Source organism: Pongo pygmaeus, chromosome X (assembly GCF_028885625.2).
Source record: "Pongo pygmaeus isolate AG05252 chromosome X, NHGRI_mPonPyg2-v2.0_pri, whole genome shotgun sequence".
Taxonomy (NCBI): Eukaryota; Metazoa; Chordata; class Mammalia; order Primates; family Hominidae; genus Pongo; species Pongo pygmaeus.
In genome coordinates this window covers 123,986,748-124,012,992 of record NC_072396.2, presented here as the reverse complement: position 1 = coordinate 124,012,992, position 26,245 = coordinate 123,986,748, and the positions used below count along the sequence as shown (strand labels likewise).

The 26,245-nt window shown below is 41.7% G+C and overlaps 1 protein-coding gene across 2 annotated transcripts; it reads left to right on the top strand.

The window, feature by feature from the left end:
- The first annotated feature begins 1,489 nt into the window (after positions 1-1,489).
- UPF3B (UPF3B regulator of nonsense mediated mRNA decay) lies at positions 1,490-20,816 on the top strand. 2 transcript variants are annotated; one of them, XM_054471789.2, is made up of 11 exons: positions 1,555-1,850; positions 2,752-2,858; positions 3,032-3,138; positions 9,516-9,614; positions 11,522-11,632; positions 13,068-13,111; positions 13,588-13,770; positions 14,168-14,206; positions 16,319-16,479; positions 16,795-17,089; positions 19,818-20,816. In XM_054471789.2, exons 1-11 carry the CDS (start codon positions 1,695-1,697, stop codon positions 19,965-19,967), a joined length of 1,452 nt encoding a protein of 483 aa, XP_054327764.1. In that variant the 5' UTR covers positions 1,555-1,694; the 3' UTR covers positions 19,968-20,816. The 2 variants fall into 2 exon arrangements, with proteins under 2 accessions (XP_054327765.1, XP_054327764.1); XM_054471790.2 differs by lacking the exon at positions 14,168-14,206 and having other exon boundaries at positions 1,490-1,850.
- The last annotated feature ends 5,429 nt before the right edge of the window (positions 20,817-26,245 follow it).

Below are 26,245 nucleotides of genomic sequence, written 5' to 3'. Positions count from 1 at the left end.
AAAAATGGGAGTTGGCCCTTAGGCAGCTTTCTGCCTTGGGCTCCTATTGCATCTTTAATTTGGTTTCTGTCCTCTATGGGTGTCTGTGTCTCTCTCTCTCTCTTTTTGAGATGGAGTCTCACTCTGTCACCCAGGTTGGAGTGCAGTGGCACGACCTCGGCTCACTGCAACCTCCGCCTCCCAGGTTCAAGTGACTCTCCTGCCTCAGCCTCCCAAATAGCTGGGACTACAGGCACCTGCCACCATGCCCAGATAATTTTTGTATTTTAGTAGAGACAGGGTTTCACCAAGTTGGCCAGGCTGGTGTTGAACTTCTGATCTCAGGTGATCTGCCTGCCTCGGCCTCTCAAAGTGCTGGGATTACAGGCATGTGCCACCACGCCCTGCTAATTTTTTTTGTTTTTAGTAGAGACAGGGTTTCGCCAAGTTAGCCAGGCTGGTCTCGAACTCCTGACCTCAGGTGATCCACCCACCTTGGCCTCCTAAAGTGCTGGGATTACAGGCGTGAGCCACCACGCCTGGCCGACTGATCTGCTTTCTATCACTGTGGTTTTATTTTTCTAAAATTTCATATAAATGGAATTGTACAACATGTACTCTCTTTGTGTCTAGATTCTGTCACTCAACATAATCACTGTGAGATTCACATTTGGATTGTTTCCAGTTTGGAGTTATTATAAATAATGTAAAATTGGCCCTTTTTAAGTGAAGATGGTGATCGCAACTAAATCAAGTTGGGTTTTATTTTTATTCCCTTCCCTGTGGGACATCAGTACCTGGGGAGAAGGATCCTTTTGCTAAAATAAGGTGATGAAAACAAATCTTGTATATTTTGGTCATATTACTCCTTTAAATATCAGTATCTTGTGTTTATTTATTATTATCCTTCTTTTTTATATACAGGGTCTCGCTCTGTCGCCCAAGCTGGAGTGCAGCGGCGCGATCAGGGCTCACTGCAGCCTCGAATTCCTGGACTCAAGAACCTCTCTTCTCAACCTTCCCGAGCAGCTAGGACTACAGGCGTGCGCCACTGAACTCGGCTAATATTGTAGTATTTACTAAGTATCTGTAAATCCTAATCAATATAAGGAAAATAAAGTTTTTTAAATGTTAGGCTTTTTCTTTTAGTTGTAGGAAAATAAATTCTAAAGCCTCTGAATTCAATGATAAAAAATACAAGTCGCTCCCCTAGTGAGGCAAAATTTGGATGGCATTGAGTTTATCTGATGGAAACTAAGCGTGCAGAACCTATCTTTCGACCTGAAAAACTCTGAAGATGGAAGGATTCGATTTACTTACAAACAGAGACCCTGAGACAGTTCTGGCTCCTGAACGCCCAACAAAAGCGGGTAGCTGCTTTGTATGCCGGGATTTGTAGTCCCCGACAGAGTCACTTCAAGATGGCGGAGTTGCTAATGACGCGCGAAGGGGCGGGCCCCGAGGGAGTCTGGGCCGCGAGGGGATTGGGTGGCGCAGGAACTTGGCGGGCGGGAAGTAAAAACCAGGTGTTAAAACCTTTGCACTGGGAAAGGCCCAAGTCTCGCGAGAGCTTGGCAGGACCCAATGGAACGTGGGGCCCGACTTATCACAAGGGGCATTTGTTGGGGGCGGAGCTTTAACGGGAGCTTCCCGGGAGCCGTTTGTGCCCGGGGTAGCCCCGTTCGGGCCAAGCCGCTTCAGCGGGGGACGTAGCCATGAAGGAAGAGAAGGAGCACCGGCCTAAGGAGAAGCGAGTAACCCTGTTAACCCCCGCCGGGGCCACAGGCAGCGGTGGTGGGACCTCGGGGGACAGCTCCAAGGGGGAAGATAAGCAGGATCGCAACAAGGAGAAGAAAGAAGCGCTGAGCAAGGTGCCCAGTCGGCCGCTGGCCCGGGAGAGGGCGGGACGAGTCCGCAGCGCGGGGAGGATGGCTGGGAATGGGGCTGCCCCCTTTCTCTCTCAGGTTCCCCTTCTATCTCTTCGCCTGAATGGAAGTCGCATCATCCTGGTTCATCCATTCACCCGAAATGGGGAGAGCCCCTCCTGGCCAAATCCTGGGTGGGGGTGAGGAAAAGGGGGGACTCCCCAAACGGGAAGGGTTTAGGTCAGAGCTGTGAGATGATAATGGGAGGGGAGAGCGACGGTATAAAGAATGAGGAACTAAAGGTGTAATTGGGGAGAAATATTAAATAGTGAAGGAGACATGAGGGATGGGAATATTATTCATGGAGGCGAGTTGGGGGAGAGTGCAGGGTGATTAATGGTACGGGAGGGTAGATCGAGAGCATCCTATTTTGAGAGCAATGGGTGGATTTTTTGTGTTCGTTAGAGTTTTGAATTCTTAAGTTCAATGGGCAAGGATTTTGTTTTAAGATGTGTTGGACGTGGGAGAAACTTGTTACTAAATCAATATTTCGTGGCACCCACAAAGACCAGGGTTGGCTTACTAATTTCTTGCCACTAGATCTGTTAAAAAATGGGTGATCGAAAATGATGCACAAACCTGGTAAACTGCAGGGCTGCTGTAAAGAGCAAAACCTGCGATTTTTCCTTGCTCCAGGTGGTTCTCATTTCCAGGGGTTTTTTTTTAAACCGCGTTACTATTATGTTTGACTAATTCTGAGCATTGGGCTGCAGAAGAATATTTTCTCCTGGGTTTTTACAAGTGATCTCATATTTTAAAGCCCAGCCTTCTTCAGGAACTGTGATTCTTTCAGGTATGACAGAAAATTGATTTGTACTAATTTTATTTTCCTTATGCGTTTCTTAAGGTGGTAATTCGAAGATTACCTCCCACTTTGACCAAGGAGCAGCTTCAGGAACATCTTCAACCTATGCCTGAGCATGATTATTTTGAGTTTTTTTCTAATGATACGAGGTAAAAAAAAAAAAAAAAAAAAAAGAGGAAAGGGGTAAATGAAAAAGGTTTCTTTCATTCTTTTTATCCTACTGTTTTCCATTTGATTTTTGAGCTTGTCTTTAATATATGCATACTTGTAATTGGGCCAGACACCTGCAAGTACATTTACATAATTGCTTTCCTCTCTGCAGTTTGTATCCTCATATGTATGCCAGAGCATACATCAACTTTAAAAACCAAGAGGACATTATTTTGTTCAGGGATCGCTTTGATGGTTATGTATTCCTTGACAATAAAGGTGAGTCCTGGTAACTGAAGTAAAAAGGGAATTTCTTTGTCATTTGTATGTTTGAGACAACTTGTGCATTGTGTTGCTTCCTAGAGTTTTACACATTTAATAAGCTTATTGCAGTCTTATAAATAGATGTGACTTTTCACAGTCCTTGGTTATTTTTATTAACCTACTATTTTTTTAGTTTGATCAACTGAGTAAAATTGCAACTGTTTTCTCCTCGTGTGACACATTTTTTGCCCTGGCTTAAACCTGCTGTTTTGACTGTAGAATTTCAGCCGCAGTACTGATAAGTGACTCTTAAACTTGTTTGATAAGTTTTAAATATTTACTTCTTATTTTGCTTCAAGGACAAACATTTATTTAATTCAAATCCATTAAGCCAACAGTTCCCAATTGGGATACTGTTTAACATTCTCACAAAGTTGTATATAATTAAAACATGAAACTTGATACATCTCGGCCTGGCGTGATGGCTCACGCCTGTTATCCCAGCACTTTGGGATGCCGAGGCAGGTGGATCACGAGGTCAGGAGATCGAGACCAGCCTGGCCAACATGGTGAAACCCCGTCTCTACTAAAAATACTAAAAAAATTAGCCAGGCGTGGTGGTCCACGCCTGTAATCCCAGCTACTTGGGAGGCTGAGGCAGAAGAATTGCTTGAACCCGGGAGGCAGAGGTTGCAGTGAGCTGAGATCGCGCCACTGCACTCCAGCCTGGTGACAGAGCAAGACTCTGTCTCAAAATCAAAAAAAAAAAAAGAAACTTGATACATTTCTTACTTTGTATCCAGAAAGGTCCAGTCTATAGGGAAGACACATTTCTGCTTTAACACTCTATTATCTGCTACCTACATTTAGCCAGAGAATATCTAAGCTGCCATTTGCCACTTTTCTTTTTGGTTTGCAATTATAGGTAAATAGTGTGTCTTCTTGTTTAGTTTTGTTTTTTTCAATATTACTTCAAAGTTGGTAAAAATTAAATTTTTGTTAGGGACTATGCCAGTAAAAATTGAAGGATTGCCACTGTTTGTCCAACTTTTATTAATCTCCCCAAGCCAGCTATTTTTCCACTCCAACTATTTTATTCCAGTAGATATTTAACTAGATTCTAGTTACTTAGCCTGGAAATCCGAGTTGTGTTTAATTTTTTCCTTGTTTAAAATCTCTTACATGTAAGTTATGAATCTTGTCAATTTATTGTTTATCTTTTGAGACAGGGTGTCCACCCAGGCTGGAGTGCTGTGGTGCAATCGCAGCTCACTGCAGCCTGGAATTCCTGGACTCAAGCAATCCTCCCACCTCTGCCTCCTGAGTAGCTGGGACTACAGATGTATGTCACCATGCCTGGCTAATTTTCTTTAAATTTTTTATAGAGATGGGGTCTCGCTACATTGCCCAGGCTGGTCTTGAACTCCTGGGCTCAAGTGATCCCCCCACCTCAGCCTCCCAAAGTGCTGGGATTACAGGTGTGAGCCACCATACCCAGCCTAACACCACTTATTAAAGAGACTATCCTTTCCTCATTGTGTTTTTTTGTTTGTTTGTTTTGTTTTGTTTTTAAATCTTAGAGACAAGGTCTGCTTATGTTGCCCAGGCTGGATTTTATTGTTTTTTTAAAATCTTGTTCACCTAGACTTAAACAGTTACACTTTATGTCCTCATCACTTAATGCCTAGACAACCACTGTCTCTAAACTTACAGGATTTTCCATTTTTTTCATTCTTGTATAATTCAGTCTATTATATTGCAATGAAATTAATCTTTTTGAAAATAATGGTTTAAATTAACAGTTGGGGGGAGAAGTCCAAACTCCTTAGCCTGGTAGTTGGAGTCCTCCATATTCTGGCCTCACTTCTGTTTCTTCAGCCTGTCTTCTACAATTTCCCTCTGTTTCAGTCTGGTTTATCTATTCCTTCTCAAATATATCACAGTTTAGTTTTTTGGTTTTTATTTTTGTTTTTTTCTTTTTCTTCTCTTTTTTTTTTTTGAGACAGAGTCTTACTCTGTCGCCCAGGCTGGAGTACAGTGGCACAATCTTGGCTCGTTACAACCTCCGCCTCCTGGGTTCAAGCAATTCTCGTTCCTCAGCCTGCCGACTTAGCTGGGATTACAGGTGTGTGCCACCACGCCTAGCTAATTTTTGTAATTTTAGAAGAGATGGGGTTTCACCATGTTGGCCAGGCTGGTCTCAAACTCCTGGCCTCAAGCAATCCACCCACCTCAGCCTCCCAAAGTGCTGGGATTACAGGCGTGAGCCACCATGCCTGGCCTAATATATCACAGTTTTGAAGCTAATCTGATTCTCTACTCACTGGGATTCCCAACATAATTTTTCTTCCATGACTGCTTTGCAATGCCTTCTGGTCAATTCTGTTTATTTTTATTTTTTTGCTTATGTCTACATGCCAGTGATTTAAGGATAGGATACCTTGTTTTTGACATTCTGTGACAGGGTACTTGTGAATTTTTTTCCCATTAGTCACTTGGGGTTTTTGTATTGAAATATAACTCACCTATAATAAAATTCATCCTCTTAAAGCATACAATTCAGTGGTTTCTGGTATATTCACAAAGTAGTACAACCATCAGTACTAATTCCAGAATGTTTTCATCCCTCCAAAAAGAAACCCATATCTATTAGTAGTTACCTCCCATTCTCTCCCTCCAGCCCCTGGCAACCACTAATCTACTTTATGTATCTTTATGATTTCCCTCCATTTCATATAAATGTAATCATACAATATGTGGTCTTTTCTGACTGGCTTCTTTTACCTAGCACAATGTTTTCAAGGTCCATCCATGTTGTAACATATAACATATATCATTACCTCATTCCTTTTGCATTTTTAAAAATTGTAAAAATACACGTAACATAAAATTTACCATCTTAACCATTTTAAGTGTACAGTTCAGTAGCATTAAGGTATATTCACACTGTTGTGCATCAATCTTGGGAACTTTTTCATCTTGAAAAACTGAAACTCTTTACCCATTAAACAACTCCTTATTTCCCTTCCTCCAGCCCCTGGCAACCACCATTATACCTTGTGTCTGTATGAGTTTGACTACTGTAGGTACCACATATAGGTGGAAACATACAGTGTCTGTCTGGCTTATTTCATTTAGCATAATATCTTCAAGGTGTATCCATGTCGTAGCATGTGTCAGAATTTTCATCTTTTTTTTTTTTTTTTTTTTTTTTTTGAGATGGAGTGTCACTTTGTTGCCCAGGCTGGAATGCAGTGGCGCGATCTCAGCTCACTGCAACCTCCGCCTCCTGGGCTCAAGCAGTTCTCCAGCCTCAGCCTCCCAAGTAGCTGGGATTACAGGTACCCACCACCACGCTTGGCTAATTTTTTTGTATTTTTGGTAAAGATGGGGTTTTACTGTGTTGGCCAGGCTAGTTTCGAACTCCTGACCTGAAGTGATCTGCCTGCCTCAGCCTCCCAAAATGCTAGGAATTACAGGCATGAGCCACTGCCCCCCAGCCTCATTTTTAAGACTAATATTCCAGTATATGTATATACCACATTTTGTGTATCCATTCATCTGTCAAGGGGTATTCGAGTTGCCTCCACTCTTGGCTATTGTGAACAATATTGTTATGAACACAGATGTGCAAATATTCGAGTCCTTGCTCTCACTTCTTTTGGATATATACCAAGAAATGGAGTTTCTGGAGTCATTTGGTAATTCTATTTTTATTTTATTATTTATTTATTTTGAGACAGAGTCTCTCTCTGTCACACAGGCTGGAGTGCAGTGGCACAATCTTGGCTCACTGCAACCTCCACCTCCCAGGTGCAAGCAATTCTCCTGCCTCAGCCTCCCAAGTATCTGGGATTACAGACGCCTGCCACCACACCCTGCTAATTTTTTATGTTTGTGGTAGAGACGGAGTTACACCATGTTGGCCAGGCTGGTCTCAAAGTCCTGACCTCAAGTGATCTGCCCGCCTTGGCCTCTCAAAGTGCTAGGATTACAGGTGTGAGCCACTTCGTCCCACCGGTAGTTCTTTTCTGTTTTGTTTTTTTGAGATGGAATTTCGCCCTCGTTGCCCAGGCTGGAGTAAGTACAATGGCGTGATCTTCCCTCATTGCAACCTCCACCTCCTGGGTTCAAGTGATTCTCCTGCCTCAGCCTCCTGAGTAGCTGGGATTACAGGTGCCCACCACCACACCCAGCTAATTTTTGTATTTTTAGTAGAGATGGGGTTTTACCGTGTTGGTCAGACTGGCCCAATAATTCTATTTTTAATGTTTTATGCAACTGCCATACTGTTTTCCATGGCAGCTGCATCATTTTACATTCCCACCAATACATGAGTGTTCCAGTTTCTCCACATCTTTGCCAACACTTGTTATTTTCTGCTTTTTGATAGTAGTCCTCCTAATCGGCGTGAGATGATACCTCATTGTGGTTTTGATTTGCATTTCCCTAACGACTAGTAATGTTGAACATATTTCCATATGTTTGTTAGCCATTTGTATATTATCTTTGAAGAAATGTCTATTCAAGTCTTTTGACCATTTTTCAAATTGGGTTATTTGGTTTTTTGTCGTTGAGTTATAGGAGTTCTTTATATATTCTAGATATTACCCCTTATCAGATAATATAATTTGCAAATATTTCTCCCATTCCATGGGTTGCCTTTTCACTCTGTTGATTGTGTCTTTTGATGCATAGAAGTTTCTAATTTTGATGTAGTCCAATTTATCTATTTTTTACTTTTTTTAAATAAGAGATATATTTTATCTTTTTGTTTTATTGTGGTAAGAACACTTAACATGAGATCTACCCTCTGTATTTTTACGCTTGTTGCCTGTGCTTTTGGTGACCTGGTGTATTTTTTTTAAGTGTTAACAGATTTTTCCCCAGCTTTATTGAGCTATAATTGACAAATAAAATAATATATATTTAAATTTTACTATGTGATAATTGTTTTTTCTTTTCTTTTTTTTTTTTAACCAGGCTGGAGTGCAGTGGCACAATCTTAGCTTACTGCAACCTCCGCCTCCCAGGTTCAAGTGATTCTCCTGCCTCAGTCTCCCAAGTAGCTGGGATTACAGGCGTGCACTACCACGCCTGGCTAATTTTTGTATTTTTATTTATTTTTATTTTTATGTATTGATTTTTTTGAGACGGAGTCCTACTCTGTCGCCCAGGCTGGAGTGCAGTGGCATGATCTCGGCTCACTGCAATCTCTGCCTCCCGGATTCAAGTGATTCTCATGCCTCAGCCTCTAGAGTAGCTGGGATTGCAGGCACGTGCCACCACGCCCAGCTAATTTTTGTATTTTTAGTAGAGACAGTGTTTTACCATGTTGGCCAGGCGGGTCTCAAACTTCTGACCTCAAGTGATCGTCTCATCTCGGCCTCCCAAAATGCTGGGATTATAGGCGTGAGCCACCGTGCCTGGCCCAACGTGATAATTTTATATATGTATACGTAATGTAATGTATACATTATGAAATGTATACACAATGTAATGTATACATTATGAAATGTATACACAATGTAATGTATACATTATGAAATGTATACACAATGTAATGTATACATTATGAAATGTATACACAATGTAATGTATACATTATGAAATGTATACACAATGTAATGTACACATTATGAAATGTATACACAATGTAATGTACACATTATGAAATGTATACACAATGTAATGTATACATTATGAAATGTATACACAATGTAATGTATACATAATGTAAACATATATACATTATGAAATGTATACAATCAAGTTAACATATTCATCACCTCACATAACACATCACCTCACATAGTTACACTTTTAAAAAATAACAGCTTTATTGAGATATAATTCACATGCCTGAAATAGTCACCCTTTTAAAGTATAGAGTTCAGTGAATTTTAGTATATTCATAGGCTTGTGAGCCTATCACCACAATCTAAATTTAGAACATGTTCATCACCCCTAAGAGAAACCCCACCCATTAGTTGTCACTCCTCATTCTTCTCACCACTTCTAGCCCAAACTCCAGGCAGCTACTAATCTATGTTCTGTCTCTATAGATTTGCCTATTTTGGAGATTTCTAACATTTTTAAATGAAAATTAGTTTGTAGTGTCTTTTTCACATTAAAATATCACATTTTATACTTTGAATTTATATGAATATTTTACTTCCATGCCGTATTGTTTCACTGTGTTATCAGTGTGAATTTGTGGCTCCTTTTGTAGTATGTTGATTATGGTTGTGCCAGTGTGCTTTATGCCTTTGAGAGACCCTCTTCAGATGACTGCCATCAAAAGAGTCATAGAAAGCAATGGGTTGATTCCCTTATATCCACTTTTGACGTTTTCTTTGTTACAGCAAGTGTGGTCTTTTTTTTCTAAACAGGTCAGGAATACCCTGCTATAGTAGAATTTGCACCTTTTCAAAAAGCTGCAAAAAAGAAGACTAAGAAAAGAGATACCAAAGTCGGGACTATCGATGATGGTACAGTATAGCTCTAATTATATAATGCTATTGCTGTGGGGTTTTTAAAAATAATATGTTTGTGAGAGTTAATTCGACCCCAAAATTTTAAATTAGAAAATATACAAAATAAGTGAGAAATGTTATTTGCCGATGGAAGCTTTGCTTAATTGTTAGACTAGAGAGAGTTTCTTGCACAGAATCTCTGCTCTCTTTGGCTAGGGCATTTCATTCTTCAACCATTGAACAATATAATGTTGACTATTGAGTAACAAATCACCATAGATTTATTGATTAGAAGATAGTGGAAAGGCCAGGCGTGGTGGCTCACGCCTATAATCCCAGTACTTTGGGAGGCCAAGGCGGGCAGATCACCTGAGGTCAGGAGTTCGAGACCAGCCTGACCAACATGGAGAAATCCTGTCTCTACTAAAAATATAAAATTAGCCGGGTATGGTGGTGCATGCCTGTAATCCCAGCTATTCGGGAGGCTGAGGCAGGAGAATCGCTTGAACCCAGGAGGCGGAGGTTGCAGTGAGCTGAGATCACTCCATTGCACTCTAGCCTGGGCAACAAGAACAAACCTCCGTCTCAAAAAAAAAAGAAAAAGAAAATAGTGGAAAAAAATCAGGTTTCAAAGTTTAACAGGTGCTTCTTGAGGCCTCACCATTTTTATGATTATTTATTTGACTTTTGGTTTCCATTATATTTATAAAGAAGAAGGTTTGAACTGTCATGGGAAAATTTCCATACCCAGGTAACTTTGTATAAAGTAGCTGAAGTCGTCACTCCTATTTTCTGGTCTTTGGATATACAATTAGCTACACACATAGTATTAGGTTGAACAGGAATAGAAGAACTGAGGCCAGGCGCGGTGGCTCGCTCCTATAATTCCAGCACTTTGGGAGGCCAAGGCGGGCAGAGTTGCTGAGGTCAGGAGTTCGAGACCAGCCTGGCCAACATGGTGACACCCCATCTCTACTAAAAACACAAAAATTAGCTAGGCATGGTGGCGGGCACCTGTAATCCCAGCTACTTGGGAGGCTGAGGCAGAAGAATTGCTTGAACCCGGGAGGCGGAGGTTGCAGTGAGCTGAGACTGCACCATTGCACTCCAGCCTGGGCAACAAGAGCAAAACTCCGTCTCAAAAAAAAAAAAAAAAGAAAGAAAGAAAGAAAGAAATACAAGAACTGAAAAACCAAAATAATTGCCATTTAAGGTACACTGGCTCCAGATTTTGAGACCTCTGTAATGTTATGTTAAATAGCTGTTACACAACTCTTTATGTTGGATAAGGACTTAGGACCATATTTTATATCAGATTGATACTTTAGAATCATCTAGTTTAATTTCCATCATTTGTTACTATTACAGGTATTTTATAAAGAAAACACAGTAAAGACTCAATAACACATAGCTGTGATACTGGTTTTATTACAGATTTAGATCTGGAAGACTTGATCAAGTGACACATAGAGACAAGCAATATAATGGCTTAGATGTGTCACCCTTTCTGATGTTAGAGGTCTAGGAGAGAACTCCAGGAATTCCCATCACTTCAAGTGCCACATCTAGGACTTCTCTCTAATTTATCTTTTTGGAATACTTGACTTAGTTTAGTAGGACAGTGACTTTTAAAAGCAAACTATGTCGTACCCCTAGTGGTTCTGTTATAATGCATGGCGTCTCATTTTTCCTGACCCCATGTTATACCAGATTCCTATAGTGAGTATCAGTGATAGGAGTCCTGAGAGCAAGTGACCAATTAAGCTCTAAATAGTCTGCCTTGTGGGTATGGTTTGGTTTTTTTTTTTTATCTTCCACGAAGTAAAAAATTATCTTCTTTGATAAATCAGTATCCTAGATAATGTCTTCTTTTTGTTGTTTAAAGTCTATTATATTTTATGTTTCCTTAAATGATTATTTAGATCCAGAATATAGAAAGTTTTTGGAAAGTTATGCCACAGATAATGAGAAAATGACATCTACTCCAGAGACACTGCTAGAGGAAATAGAAGCAAAAAATAGAGAATTAATAGGTAAGTGGGCAAAAAGAATCAGGGCAACAGCCTTTTCATCACAGTACCTAAGTCTCCTACCTCCATCAGTTGCTAGCTGTGTGACTTCGGGGAAGCTACTAGCTTCTCTGAGACTGTTACTGTAAAATGCAGATGGTAATACCTGCCTCACAGCATTATGAGAATCCATTAATGGGGGAAAAATTCTTTGACCTATTTAGTGTCACACAAATGTAATATAAATCCAAAAAGTTCGATGACTGATAAGGAACGTTTAGACAGTGGTAAGCCTTTGAAGGTCAATTGGTATTTCCTAGTAATAAGTTCATATTCCTAAAAAAATTTTGACTTGAAAATACCAAAAAATGAAATTGAAAACTACTTGAGGAATTCTAGCTTGGATGTTGGTTCTCAGTAATAGGCTGTCACTACTGTATCAGTAGCTCTAAACATGAACATAATCTTTGACCCAGGATTTCCACTCAGGAATTTATCCTAAGGAATATGTGGGGTTTGTTTGTTTGTTTGTTTGTTTTGCTTGCTTTTTCTCTCTCTCTCTCTCTGTGTGTGTGTGTGTGTGTGTGTGTGTGTGTGTGTGTTTTGCTTGCTTTCTCTCTCTCTCTGTGTGTGTGTGTGTGTGTGTGTGTGTGTGTGATGTGATGGAGTCTTGCTCTGTTGCCCAGGCTGGAGTGCAGTGTCGCAATCTCGGCTCACTGCAACTTCCGCCTCCCGGGTTCAGGTGATTCTGCCGCGGCCTCCCGAGTAGCTGGAAGTACAGGTGCCGCCACGACACCCAGCCAGTTTTGTATTTTTAGTAGAGCCGGGGTTTCACCATGTTGGCCAGGCTGATCTCGAACTCCTGACCTCAAGTGATCTGCCTGCCTTGGCCTCCTAAAGTGCTGGGATTAGAGGCATGAGCCACTGTGCCTGGCCAGGAATATGTGTTTTAAGATGGCTGTAAGGCTAATAGCTTATTCAGAATGTTGAAAATGAAAAATATTCTTCCAAAACTTGACTTTTATTAATAGATGGATAGTATAAGCCCATTTCTGGTAACTTTCTTAGAATAAATTCCCAGAAGTGGAATTATGGGGTCAAAAGGATTAGATATTTTTAGCCCCTTCCCACCAACTTCTTCCAGTTGAACAAGTTTATACTCCTATCAGTAAAACAAGAGAATGTCCTAAGTACTTAATTCTCATCAGTTGGGAATGACTCTTTTAATAAATTATTTTGTTGTTTTAATTTGAATTTCTTCACTTTTTAAAAGGTATTTTAATCCCGTATTGTTGAAATCGAATGCTGTAAAACTTCTTTCTGATATTACAGTTGTGATCTTTCTGCATAAGGGGTGTACACGTTTTCCCACCTTGGGTGGTTGGCAGGGAATGTCAGAAAATGGAATCGTTTCTAGGGGTTGATAAGTATTATTAATAATCTGTTTACATTTATGTAGCTAAAAAGACAACCCCACTTTTGAGCTTCCTGAAAAACAAGCAGGTAAATCTTTTGTCTTTATAGTTCTCTCAATACTTTAATTTCATTGCTTTGCATTCTATAAACATTTTAAGAGCATTGGGTTTCTAGAGGAGAAATAGCTGCTTTTTCCACCATTACTCTTTAAGGATTTGCCTTGTTGGTCTCACTCTCTGGCCCGCTCCTTCACTCTGGTTGTTGGACCAGGAGTTCACTCTACAAACCTGGAATGTTCTTAGGTTGTCCCAGAGACACTCTTTTGATATTCTGAAAACCTCTGGAGAGATAGTAAGGCAGCAGTGGAAGACTAATATTAGCAGGTCCTGGTCTTCACTGTCTTTCGTTTTCTGGGTGGAGTGGGGATAACGGTGGTAGAATGCCACTTTGTAGAAAGTAGGAAGGAAAGATTATTCAGTTGGGGCCTACCATGCCTTCGGGATTTATTAGGGTTTTGGTGATGATTATTTTATTTGAAGGCTTGTGTTGATGTTTCTTTCTAGAGAATGAGAGAAGAAAAGAGAGAAGAAAGAAGGAGGAGAGAAATAGAAAGAAAAAGACAAAGAGAAGAAGAGAGGAGGAAATGGAAAGAAGAAGAGAAACGAAAAAGGAAAGATATAGAAAAGCTAAAGAAGATAGACAGAATTCCAGAAAGGGACAAATTAAAGGATGAACCAAAGATTAAGGTATGAGAATGTTGAAACTGACTGCCTGTTGCTAAAAATTGCATGTATCTACTTCTTTAAATATGCATGCGTCTTGTGTTGGTATAAATGAATTTTTTGTTTTGTTTTTGTTCTCTTTTGGGGGGAAGTGATCCAGTAAAAATCTTTCCTGTAACACTAATAGTATTAGTTTTTAAATTTAAGATCATTTAAAAGGATTAAGTAGTATGTTATTTCTTCAGTGCAGATCTGTGCTGTTTTTGTCTTTGAAAATGTTTGATTTTTAGACTACTGTCCTCTAAATTCATAGTAAATGAGGGCTTAGGGCTGGCTGGCATGATTTATGGGTTTTATTCAGCTTTTCCTTCATAATTGATACATGAAGTTACCTCATCTGTTTGTTTTCCACTGTCTTCAGGTACACAGGTTTCTGTTACAAGCTGTGAATCAGAAAAATGTAAGGACCAAGTACATGATACAGAGCATCTAGTATCATGTCACACACACAGGTCTTAGCTAATAAGTCCTTTTGGTGGTGGTGGTGGTAGTGTTACTTGTTGAAAACCCCTTCAGGTTGACTTGAGTCTTCTTAAAAGCTGAGCTATTTTATTATAAATTTCTACTTTAAAAGGAAGCCCAGGTGACTTCCTAATGCTCTGCTGTGTACCCAGAAGCTTCATTGACCTACAGCCAGAGGACAACCATGCCTATATAGTTCTTTCTCCTCTTCTTATATGCTTCTCATAACTGGCTGCCTTGTGGGAGGACTAGGGATAAATACCCTGCAATATATGCCTTTCCCTCTCACATGACTCCCGTAGTATCTTCCTGCATATAGCTGGGAATCTGTTAGCAGCAGATTCGGATTCATGCATTGCATTTGGGAAGAAGAAAACCTGCAGAAAGATCCCAACCTTGCCACTTCCCTTCTAAGGGCATGGCTTGGGCAGCCCTTGTTTCAACATATTTCCTGGGGAAGTACTAGGACCTAGTACTTCAGATAAAGTCAAAGAAAATCTCACAGAGAGGGTGGCAGGGTCTCCTTATTTTATTTCCTGAATATTCAGCAGTTTATGTAGTAAGGGTTCCCTAAGTCTCTACGGGGCTCATTACTGGTGATGAGGGGCTTGGGGGAGGACGGAGTTTCTCATCTTAATTCTTTCCAGCAATCTCTCTGTCTGCTGTGCCACAAGTGACTTGACTTGCTATTCCTAACAATCAGCAAGGCGGAAGGTAGAGCCAGCCATGCTAGAGATATTCATTAATGTTCTTATTAGAGTAATGGACACCTTGGTTTCTAATAAGGATGTTCATTGGAGAAATAAGAGCACTTCCAATGAAACCTGCACATGGTATCCTCACTTTACACTGGTGCCTTCTCAGTGTCCATTTTGGACTCACCATTTGCAGTGGCTGTCTGTGTGCCAAAATGCTTCATGCTTATGTCTTGTGGTGCTTTGCCTTTTGCTTAGTAATTTACATGATGCCTTCACCCTGAGATAAACCTTGTATGATACCTTCACTCTGAGACTTGAAATTCTTCTATTTTGCCTAAGAATCTCTCTGCTTATCCAACACTTGGAGGTATTCTCGAGAGATTCATAGCAGCGATGTAAAAACAATGGCATTTTTGAACATGCGTAAATATGGCATTAAATACAGAGTTCCTACTCAGTAGAGATGGAACTTCACTATTTGGTTGTATAAGGCAGTTAGATGTTTAAATCAAATGCCAAATAATTCTTGTTATTAATCTGTAATGGCAAGATAATTGTACCATCATAAGTATGTTATTCTCAGGCTCAAGGCAAAATTATTCCTGCAATGGATCTCTCCTTTGGTGACCAAGGTATTTGTCATTCCAAGTACTACATAAAAACAGTCCCAACAGAAACAATCTGCCTATCACTTAAAATTTGTGGGCTGTTTCCCATCAAGTTATATCAACATGCTGGTTTGCTACAGAAGCATACTTTGAAGTATGCATTGATTCACTTAAAGGTTGACCCATTTAAAGCCAAAGGAAGCCGGGCACAGTGGCTCACACCTGTAATCCCAGCACTGTGGGAGGCCGAGGCAGAAGGATGGTGTGAGCCCAGAAGTTTGAGACCAGCCTGGGCAACATGGTGACACCTTGTCTCTACAAAAAAATTAAAAAATTAGCCGTATGTGGTGGTGTGCACCTGTTTTCCCAGCTACTCAAGAGGCTGAGGCAGGAGGACCACCTGAGCCCAGGAGGTCAAGGTTGCGGTGAGCCATGTTCATGCCACTGCAGTCCAGCACGGGCAACAGAGTGAGACCCTGCCTCAGAATAAAAGCCAAAGGAGTCTTGATCCTATTGCCACAAAGTGATTAAACCACTTCATTCAAGTGGATAACACTTTAACATTAATAGCATCCTTTTAGTAAATTACTGCTCTTGTGCACTAGTTGTTCACCGAAAGATTAAGTGTACCTGCAGAGATGGGGGCCTTGTCTAGTCTAAATTTTAAATATTTGGTATACTGGGTTTTTAATAGAAGATAGTGTCCCAGCCTTCAAAATAAAAATAAACATTTTATCTTTAAAGCTGCTCAAGAAGCCAGAAAAAGGAGATGAAAAAGAATTGGATAAAAGAGAAAAAGCCAAGAAATTGGACAAAGAGACTCTCAGTGATGAAAGAGCCAGTGGGCAAAGTTGTACATTGCCCAAGCGTTCTGATAGTGAACTTAAAGATGAAAAACCAAAGAGGTCAGTAGTCAAGGACTCTTTGTTATGTTTGATTTATACATGCTAGTTTTGCTACTATGTCCTGGCCATGTACCTGAATTAAGATAAGCTGTTTTATGCAGGGCAGGGGGATGAGGAGGAACGGTTTCAGAATATTCTTGTATCTTAATCTGGGTGAATGGTTTTGGGGTTTTGTTCCTTCTTAAAACACTAGTATTTTTCACTCTGCTCTAAAAGTGCAACCTCATTGCAGGGGCCAAATCAGAATCACAGTGTTCCTACATTTGTGATTACAAGATCTTTCAGGGTTCTGTCTCAGATTTGTTTTTCATGCAGACCTGAAGATGAGAGCGGCAGAGACTACAGGGAGAGGGAACGGGAATATGAACGAGATCAGGAGCGCATACTTCGAGAAAGAGAGAGGCTGAAGCGGCAAGAAGAAGAGCGCCGTAGGCAGAAGGAGCGCTATGAGAAAGAGAAGACTTTTAAGAGAAAAGAAGAAGAAATGAAAAAAGAGAAAGACACACTTCGGGATAAAGGAAAGAAGGCTGAAAGTACAGAATCAATAGGCAGCTCAGAAAAAACTGAAAAGAAAGAAGAAGTGGTCAAGAGAGATCGAATAAGAAACAAGGTGCTGCTTGTCATTAAACTTGTTTATGAGGGTTTTTTTTCCCTTTTCCTGCAAGTGTAAAGAAAGGGCTAGTAGTTCACTGTTATTATAGAATTTTTAAAGGGGAACTTTAATCATCTGCAACTTTTTTTTTTTTTTTTTTTTGAGACAGTCTCGCTATGTCGCCCAGGCTGGAGTGCAGTGGCGCAATCTCGGCTCACTGCAAGCTCCGCCTCCCGGGTTCACGCCATTCTCCTGCTTCAGCCTCCCAAGTAGCTGGGACTACAGGCGCCCACCACCATGCCCGACTAATTTTTTTGTATTTTTAGTAGAGACAGGGTTTCACCGTGTTAGCCAGGATGGTCTTGATCTCCTGACCTCGTGATCCACCTGCCTCAGCCTCCCAAAGTGCTGGGATTACAGGCGTGAGCCACCACGCCTGGCCAACTTTTATTTCAGTCTTGGCTGGGCTTTTATTAACTTACTATAGAAATTGTAAACATACACAAAAGTAGAATAGAGAATAGTATGATGGGCCAGGTACAGTGGCTCACACCTGTAATCCCAGCACTTTGGGAGGCTGAGGTGGGTGGATTGCTAGAGCCTAGGAGTTCTAGACCAGCCTGGCCAACGTGGTGAAACCCCGTCTCTACTAAAAATACAAAAAATCAGCTGGATGTGGTGGCGCACACCTGTAATCTCAGCTACTCGGGAGGCTGAGGCAGAAGAATCGCTTGAACCTGGGAGGTGGAGGTTGAGGTGAGCCGAGATCACACCATTGTATTCTAGCCTGGGCAACAGAGCGAGACTCAGTCTCAACAGAAAAAACTGGCTGGGCACGGTGGCTCACGCCTGTAATCCCAGCACTTTGGGAGGCCAAGGCGGGCAGATCACGAGGTCAGGAGATCAAGACCGTCCTGGCTAACATGGTGAAACCCCATCTCTACTAAAAATACAAAAAATTATCCAGGCATGGTGGTGGGTGTCTGTAGTCCCAGCTACTCGGGAGGCTGAGGCAGGAAAATGGTGTGAAACCTGGGAGGCGGAGCTTGCAGTGAGCCAAGATCGCGTCACTGCACTCCAGCATGGACGACAGAGCCAGACTCCGTCTCAAAAAAAAAAAAAAAAGCAAATAGTATGATGAACTCCATGTACTGTACCCATCACCCAGCAGTTCATAGCCAACCTTCTTTCTATTCTACCTCATCCCTACCCCTACTAGATTATTTTCAGACAAACCCTACACATAATTTCTTCCTTAAATACTTCAGTATATGAGATAAATACTCCATTAATATTACCCTAGTAGCGTTTTCACACCAAAAAAAACTAACAATAATTCCTTAACGTCCTGTCTATTCAGTGTTCATATGTTCCCAATTGCTTCATTAATGTCTTTTTAAAATTAATTAATTATTTATTTTTTGAGACAGAGTCTCGCTCTGTCATCTAGGCTGGAGTGCAGTGGCATGATCTTGGCTCACCACAACCTCCACCTCCCGGGTTCAAGTGATTCTCCTGCCTCAGCCTCCCGAATAGCTGAGACTACAGGCTCAAGCCACCATGCCCGGCTAATTTTTGTATTTTTAGTAGAGACAGGGTTTCACCATGTTGGCCAGGCTGGTCTCGAACTCCTGACCTCAGGTGATCCTCCCGCCTCAGCCTCCCAAAGTGCTGGGATTACAGGCATGAGCCACCGCGCCCAGCCTAATGTCTTTTTTTTAATAGGACCTAAACAAATTCCACAAATTATGCTTCCTTGAAACGTCTTCTTCAGTTCTCTTTTGTTTTTAATTTTTTTGAGACAGAGTCTTGCTATGTCACCCAGGCTGGAGTGCAGTGGTACAATCTCAGCTCACTGTAGCCTCGACCTCCTGGGCTTAAGCCATCCCCCTACCTCAGCCTCCAGAGTAGCTGGGACTACAGGCATGCATCACCATGCCCAGCTAATTTTTAAGTTTTTTTGTAGAGATGAGGTCTCCCTATGTTGCTCAGGCTGATCTCAAACTTTTGAGCTCAGCCGATCCCCTCAAAGTATTGGGAATAAAGCTGTGAGCCACTGCACCCAGCCAAATTTTCTTTTAATCTAAACAATTTCCCCTTCTCTTGTTTTCCTGCCATTTGTTGCAGAAACCAATTTGTCTTGTAGGGCTTTTCCTGTTCTGAATTGGCAGATTACATCCCCGTGCTATTATTTAACGTGTTCCTCTATCTTCTGTGCTTCCTTTAAAACTGGCACTTAGGGCCTGGCATGATGGCTCATGCCTATAATCCCAACAATTTGGGAGGCCAAGTCAGGAGGATCGCTTAAGCCCAAAAGTTGGAAAGCAGCCTGGGCAACATAGGGAGAGCTTGTTTGTACTAACAATGTAAAAACAGCCCAGCGTGGTAGCGCGTGCCTATAATCCCAGTTACTAGGTACCTGAGGTGGGAGGATTGTTTGAGTCTGGAATGTCGAGGCTGCAATAAGCCTTGATCATTCCACTTGCTCTTCAGCCTGGGTGACAGGGTGAGGCCCTATCTCCAAAAAAAATTTACCCAAGCATATAAAATAGTAATTACCAAATGGTTGCTTTTCTTTGGAGATGGAGAGAGGAAGTAGGCAAGTTGTCATTTACCATGCCCTCACATTTTTGGTCTTAAATGACTTCACTTGAGTATATATTCATACATAACTATGACTCTTAAAAATCCCATATAAAAGCTTAGTAGCATTGTTGTAACAGTAACATATTTTATTGTACTTCAGGATCGTCCAGCGATGCAGCTTTACCAACCAGGAGCTCGAAGCCGAAATCGACTCTGTCCCCCTGATGACAGCACCAAGTCTGGAGATTCAGCAGCAGAAAGGAAGCAGGAAAGTGGTATTAGCCATAGAAAAGAAGGAGGAGAGGAGTGATAAGTCCAGATGACCTTAGGTGTCCTGACTGTCTAGGCAGCCAAAGAGCACACGTTAAGCAATCCAGAAGTGCCTTCAGGGCAAAGAATAGAGAGAAAGGGAGTCGCTGTGCTGGTGGGGTACACTGCAGAGGAGTAAGTCTTGTGTCAAAGCAGGAATCTGATCATAGGTTCAGAATTGGAAGTACAATTTCATTGCTTTTGCAATTTCTACAAATTAATTTTAAAGTGTCAGAAAAAGGTGACGGTGAGGACATGCATTGCAATTTGCAGGGGGAATTGTCAAGTGAGGACTTCATCACATATGACACGAGAGAAAAGTAAGAGCTGGTTCTAAAATCAAAAGCTGTTGTTCATCCTGAATTGAATTTTCTGAATTTGGGTGGAGCAGAGTCGCTTTGAAGCCTTGTTCCGATCTAGTTCTATTGTATTGTTGATGATAAGTGTTGACTTTGGGTAGTGTAGAAGCAACAAGCTTGTCCTTGTAGTACAAGTACAGTGAAGGATAGAACACACTTTCGTTGATGCAAAAATTTAAATAGTTATGTTACTTCTGTATCCAATGTCCTAAAGTTTTAGGATTAGTTTTAGTTTTTTGTTTGCTTATATGAGCTTAGCGTAAAGAATATTTTTAAACTTCGTGTTTTGTCGTCAGCATCTTTTCTATTAAGAGGTAAAATGTAGTCCTTGTTTGACTCTTGACAATCCAGTGTGTTTGATCTTAGGTCTCATGATCTGAGTGCATACCCTCTCCGGGAAGGAAACTGCACCAATGTCTATTCCTGTTAAATAGCAACTTTTAGTCTCAGCTTGTTTTGTTTTGATGTCAATAAATAGTAACAGCATTCAAGTGTGAAGCTAAGTGTGTTTATTAACTTTACTAAATAGCTATGAGTTTTGAGAAATTAAATTTTTGACATCTGACATCACTCACCTTCTGGTGAAGCCTAAGGGAGCTTTAACTCATGGCAGAAGGTGAAGTAGAAGCAGGCATCTCACCCAAAACTGTAAACAAAAGTAAGAGCTGGTTCTAAATAAAACAAATAAAAGTCTATTAATTTAAACATAAAATAGGCTGGACGCAGTGGCTCACGCCTGTAATCACAGCATTTTGGGAGGCCAAGGTGGGCGGATCACTTGAGGTCAGGAGTTCGAGACTACCCTGGCCAACATGGTGAAACCCCATCTCTACTAAAAATACAAAATTATCTGGGCGTGGTGGTGGGCACCTGTAATCCCAGCTACTCGGGAGGCTAAGGCACGAGAATTGCTTGAGCCTGGGAGGTGGAGGTTGCAGTGAGTCAAGATTGTGCCTCTGCACTCCAGCCAGGGCAACAGAGCAAGACCCCATCTCTAAAATAATTTTTAAAAATTAGCTGGGCATAGTGGTGTGCACCCGTAGTCCCAGCTACTCAGGAGGCTGAGGCTGGAGGATCACTTCAGTCTGGAAGTCAAGGCTACAGTGAGCCATGATCACACCACTGCACTCCAGCCTTGGTTACAAAGTGAGACCCTGCCTCAAAAAATTTAAAAAAATAATAATTTAAAAATAAATATAAACTGTTAGAAACAATAGGAAAGCAAGTGTTTGATCAGTTTCTGCCTCCTTTTCTTCAGATACATGTTTGATTTCTTTGGAAATAAAGGTAGTATGGAGACAACTCAGACCCTGGCTATCTAAACAATAATTGAGCACCTCCTAGTATGTGTTGGCACTGACACTATGGTAGTGAACACAACGTGGTTGCTTTCTCATGATGCTTACAGCCATGGGGAGTTAGCTGCTCTGGTGGAGAGAAGTGATGCTAAGGGAAGGAGGCAGGAAAAATTTAAAGGGTGAGGGCAGTGGGGGTAGCTAGTTCCAGGGCAGTGAAAAAGGATGACTTGGGCATTCATGAAGCTTTAATGCCTTCAAAATCTGGAGGAACTGGAACTGGACCACCCTCCACAGCATGCATACATAAGGTAGTCCGGAGACAGTAATTAAGCTTTGATTATAAAATTAAGATGTAACTTTCTATGACATTCACAGATGTTATCTTTAATTCCATAGAGGAAAGGTTAATTAAGGAGGTTTTGTAACCTTTTGTTGGTATCAAGAGTCCTGTATGTTACATGTTTTTGATGGCAGGGTGGGGGCAGGCTGCCTAGATTTTTCTTTACTGTCTCTGGGCTGTCCTTTATACTACAAAAATTTATTATACCAATTATATCATTATTCAAGGTAGCCAAGATTACACTTGATAAATTCTTGGAAAGTATATGCTGACAGCTATATACATAGGATTAGTCATCCTTAGAAATCTCACAAAAGGCCGGGCGCGGTGGCTCAGGCCTGTAATCCCAGCACTTAGGAAAGCCACGGTGGGTGGATCACATGGGGTCAGGAGTTTAAGACCAGCCTGGCCAACATGGCAAAAACCCGTCTCTACTAAAAATACAAAAATTATCCGAGTGTGGTGGTGGGCACCTGTAATCCCAGCTACTCTGGAGGCTGAGGCAGGAGAATTGCTTAAACCTGGGAGGCAGAGATTGCAGTGAGCCAAGATCATGCCACTGCAGTCCAGCCTGGGCAACAGAGTGAGACTCCATCTCAAAAAAAGGAATGAAATGGGCCAGGTGTGATGGCTCATACAGGTAATCCTAGCATTTAGGAGGCCAAGGCAAGAGGATCACTTAACTTCAGGAATTTGAGACCAGCCTGGGCAACATAGGGAGACCCCATCTGTACCAAAAATTTAAAAACTTAGCCCAGTGTGGGAGAGTGTGCCTGCAATCCCAGCTGCTAGGGAGCTGAGATGGGAGGATTGCCTGCCTGTATCTGGAATGTCAAGGCTGCAATGAGCTGCATTTGTGCTACTTGCACTTCAGCCTGGGTGACACAGTGAGACCCTGTAAAATAAATTTACCCAGGCTTATAAAATAATAATTACAAAATGGTTGCTTTTCGTTGGAGATGGAGAGAGGAAGTAGAGAAGTTGTCATTTACCGTGCCCTCATATTTATGGTCTTAAATGACTGGGCTTTAGGATATATTAATATATAACTTATGATTCAGAAAATCCCATGTAAAAGCTGAGTAGCGTTGTAACAGTAACATATTTCATTGTACTTCAGGGTCGTCCAGGGATGCAGTCTTACCATCCAGGAGTTCAAAGCCACTATCAACACTATTTTCCTGATGACAGCACCAACTATAGATACTCACCAGTAGAAGAAAAGCAGGAAAGTAGTATTAGCCATAGAAAAGAAGGAGAAGGAGGAGGCCAGGCACGGTGGCGCACACCTGTAATCCCAGCACTTTGGGAGGCTGAGGTGGGCAGATTGCATGAGGTCAGGACTTCGAGACCAGCCTGGCCAACATGGTGAAACCCAGTCTCTACTAAAAATACAAAAATCTGTCGGGTGTCAGGGCAGGTGCCTGTAGTCCCAGCTACTTGGGAGGCTGCGGCAGAATTGCTTGAATCCAGGAGGCGGAGGTTGCAGTGAGCAGAGATTGTGCCATTGCACTCCAGCCTGAGCAACAAAGTGAGACTCAATCTCAAAAAAAAACAAACAAACAAAAAAAGAAGGAAGAGAGGTGTGTGATAAGTCCTGATGGCCTTAGGTGTCCTGACTGTCTAGGCAGCCAAAGGGCACATGGTAAGCCATCCAAAAGTGCCTTCAGGGCAAAAGAATAGAGAGAAAGGGGGTCGCTGTGCTCGTGGGATACACTGCACAGGAGTAAGTTTTACGTCAAAGCAGGAATCTGATCAGAGGTTCCGAATTGGAAATACAATTTCATCATTTTTGCAATTTCTACAAATTAATTTTAGTGTCAGAAAAAGCTGATTGTGAGGACATGCATTGCAGTTTGCAGGAGGGAAATGTCAAATGAGGACTTCATCACATATGACATGAGAGAAAAGTAAAAGCTGGTTCTAAAATCAAAAGCTGTTGTTCATCCTGAATTGAATTTTCTTAATTTGGGTGGAGTAGAGTCTTTGAAGTCTTGTTCCAATCTTGTTCTATTGCATTGTTGTTGGTAACTGTTGACTTTGTGTAGTGTAGAAGCAACAAGCATGTCCTCATAGTACACAAGTACAGGGAAAGATAGAACAAACTTTCGTTGATGCAAACATTTATTTTTTATTTCCTTTTTTTGTTTGTTTGTTTGTTTGAGAAAGAGTACTGAATTCATCTCTTGGAAGTATTGAAAGGAGATGAATGATATTAGTTTCTGCCTTCACTAGCTTACCTTGGTTTTTTCCACCAGGGAAAGATCAATTCATGGTTCACTACTATATTAGGCCATTCTTGCATTGCTATAAAGAAATGCCTAAGAGTTGTTAGTTTATAAGAAAAGAGGTTTAATTGGTTCACAGTTCTGCAGGCTGTACAAGCATGGCATCTGACATCGCTCAGCTTCTAGGAGGCCTCAGGGAGCTTTTATTCATGGCGGAAGGTGAAGCAGGAGCAGGCATCTCACATCACAAGAGTGAGCAAGAGAGTGAGTGCGGGGAGGAGGTGCCACACTTTACAACAACCAGCTCTGTAAGAACTCACTATGGAGAGGACAGCACCAAGCCATGAGGGATCTGCCCCATAACCCAAACACCCCACCAGGCCCCACCTACAACACTGGGGATTATATTTCCATGAGATTTGGGTGGGGACAAATATCCAAACCACATCAACTGTTCTGGTCCCATAAGAACAAAATGTTTAGACAACATCCTTGAGCTTTTGCCTGATTTTCATTCATTCTGCCAGCCCTTCCTAACATGGCATCAGTTTGCCTTTACTTTCTAAATAACTTTGTTTCCTCAGTTTTTAGAAACAAGTAGCCCAAGAGGCATGTAGAAGAGCCACCAGAAATGATTGAAAGTGAATGATTGTCAGCTGGGCGACAGGATTAAGGGAAGGGAAAATTTCAAGAAGGAAATTGGCTGACAATGTCCCATGCCACAGAGAGATTAAGGAAGACAAGAAATGGAAGTGTTCATTGGATTTGGCAGTCGTGATTTCATTAGTGAACTAATGAAACTGATGACCTAAAAGAGACAGAAATCATGTTACAGTGAGGGGTGAATGGCAGGTGGGAAATGGATGTATGGATTTGGAACTCATCCATTTTTATTTAGGTGGCCACTGAAGTCATGGCCATGGATTCTGTCACTTTAGGGAGAGAGAAAAGAATAGAAGCAGACCTAGGGCCCAGCCTTGAATAACGCTAACATTACATAGAGGTAAGGAAATGTATCTACAAAGACAGAGAAGGACTAGGCAGAGAATAGGAGAAAAACCAGAAGACTCTGGGTTACTTAATCCAAGAGAAAAGTTTCAAGGAAGAGGAGTGGCCAGCAGGGTTGGATGCCGCTGAATGGTCAAGTATGATGCCTGACAAAGGCCATGGCATTCAGTGACTTGCAAATCATTGATGACCTACAATTATGGGACAGGGAAGCCAGATTGGGTTGAGGAACGAAACAATATATACAACTTTTTAGAGAAGTACAAGGGAACTTCAAAAGTCTGTGGACCCTTAGTTCTACTTTGAGGCCTCCTTCACATTCTCCTTAACATATCAAAGTATAATTATAAGAAAGAATCGCCAGGCAGGGTGGCTGACGCCTGTAATCCAGCACTTTGGGAGGCCAAGGCGGGCAGATCACGAGGTCAGGAGTTTGAGACCAGCCTGGCCAATATGGTGAAAACCCATCTCTACTAAAAATACAAAAATTAGCCAGGCATGATGGCGCACGCCTGTAGTCCCAGCTACTCGGGAGGCTGAGGCAGAAGAATCGCTTGAACCGGGGAGGCGGACGTTGCAGTAAGCCGAGATTGCGCCACCGCACTCCAGCCTGGGAGACAGAGTGAGACTCCATCTCAGAAAAAAAAGAAAGAATTGGCTAGGCATGGTGGCTCACGCCTGTAATCCCAGCACTTTCGGAGGCAGAGGTGGATGTATCACCTGAGGTCAGGAGTTCAAAACCAGCATGGCCAACATGGTGAAACCCCGTCTCTACTAAAAATATAAAAATTAGCTGGGTGTGGCAGTTGGCTCCTGTAATCCCAGCTACTCGGGAGGCTGAGGCAGGAGAATCGCTTGAACCCAGGAGGCAGAGGTTGCAGTGAGCTGAGATGGCACCACTGCACTCTAGCCCAGGTGACAAGAACAAAACTCCGTCTCCAAAAAAGAAAGAAAGAATCATGATATGCAGTAAGTTCCTATAAGGATTTTTTTTTTTTTTTTTTTTTAAGTAAAGACTCCCTCTGGCACCCAAGCTGGAGTGCAAT

Excerpts from the sequence above, each read along its gene's own strand:
- UPF3B (XM_054471789.2), top strand. The coding sequence starts at position 1,695 with ATGAAGGAAGAGAAGGAGCACCGGCCTAAGGAGAAGCGAGTAACCCTG. Across the intron at positions 13,771-14,167 it reads AGGATGAACCAAAGATTAAG|GTACACAGGTTTCTGTTACA; the intron begins GTATGAGAATGT and ends CACTGTCTTCAG. Across the intron at positions 16,480-16,794 it reads AAAGATGAAAAACCAAAGAG|ACCTGAAGATGAGAGCGGCA; the intron begins GTCAGTAGTCAA and ends TTTTTCATGCAG.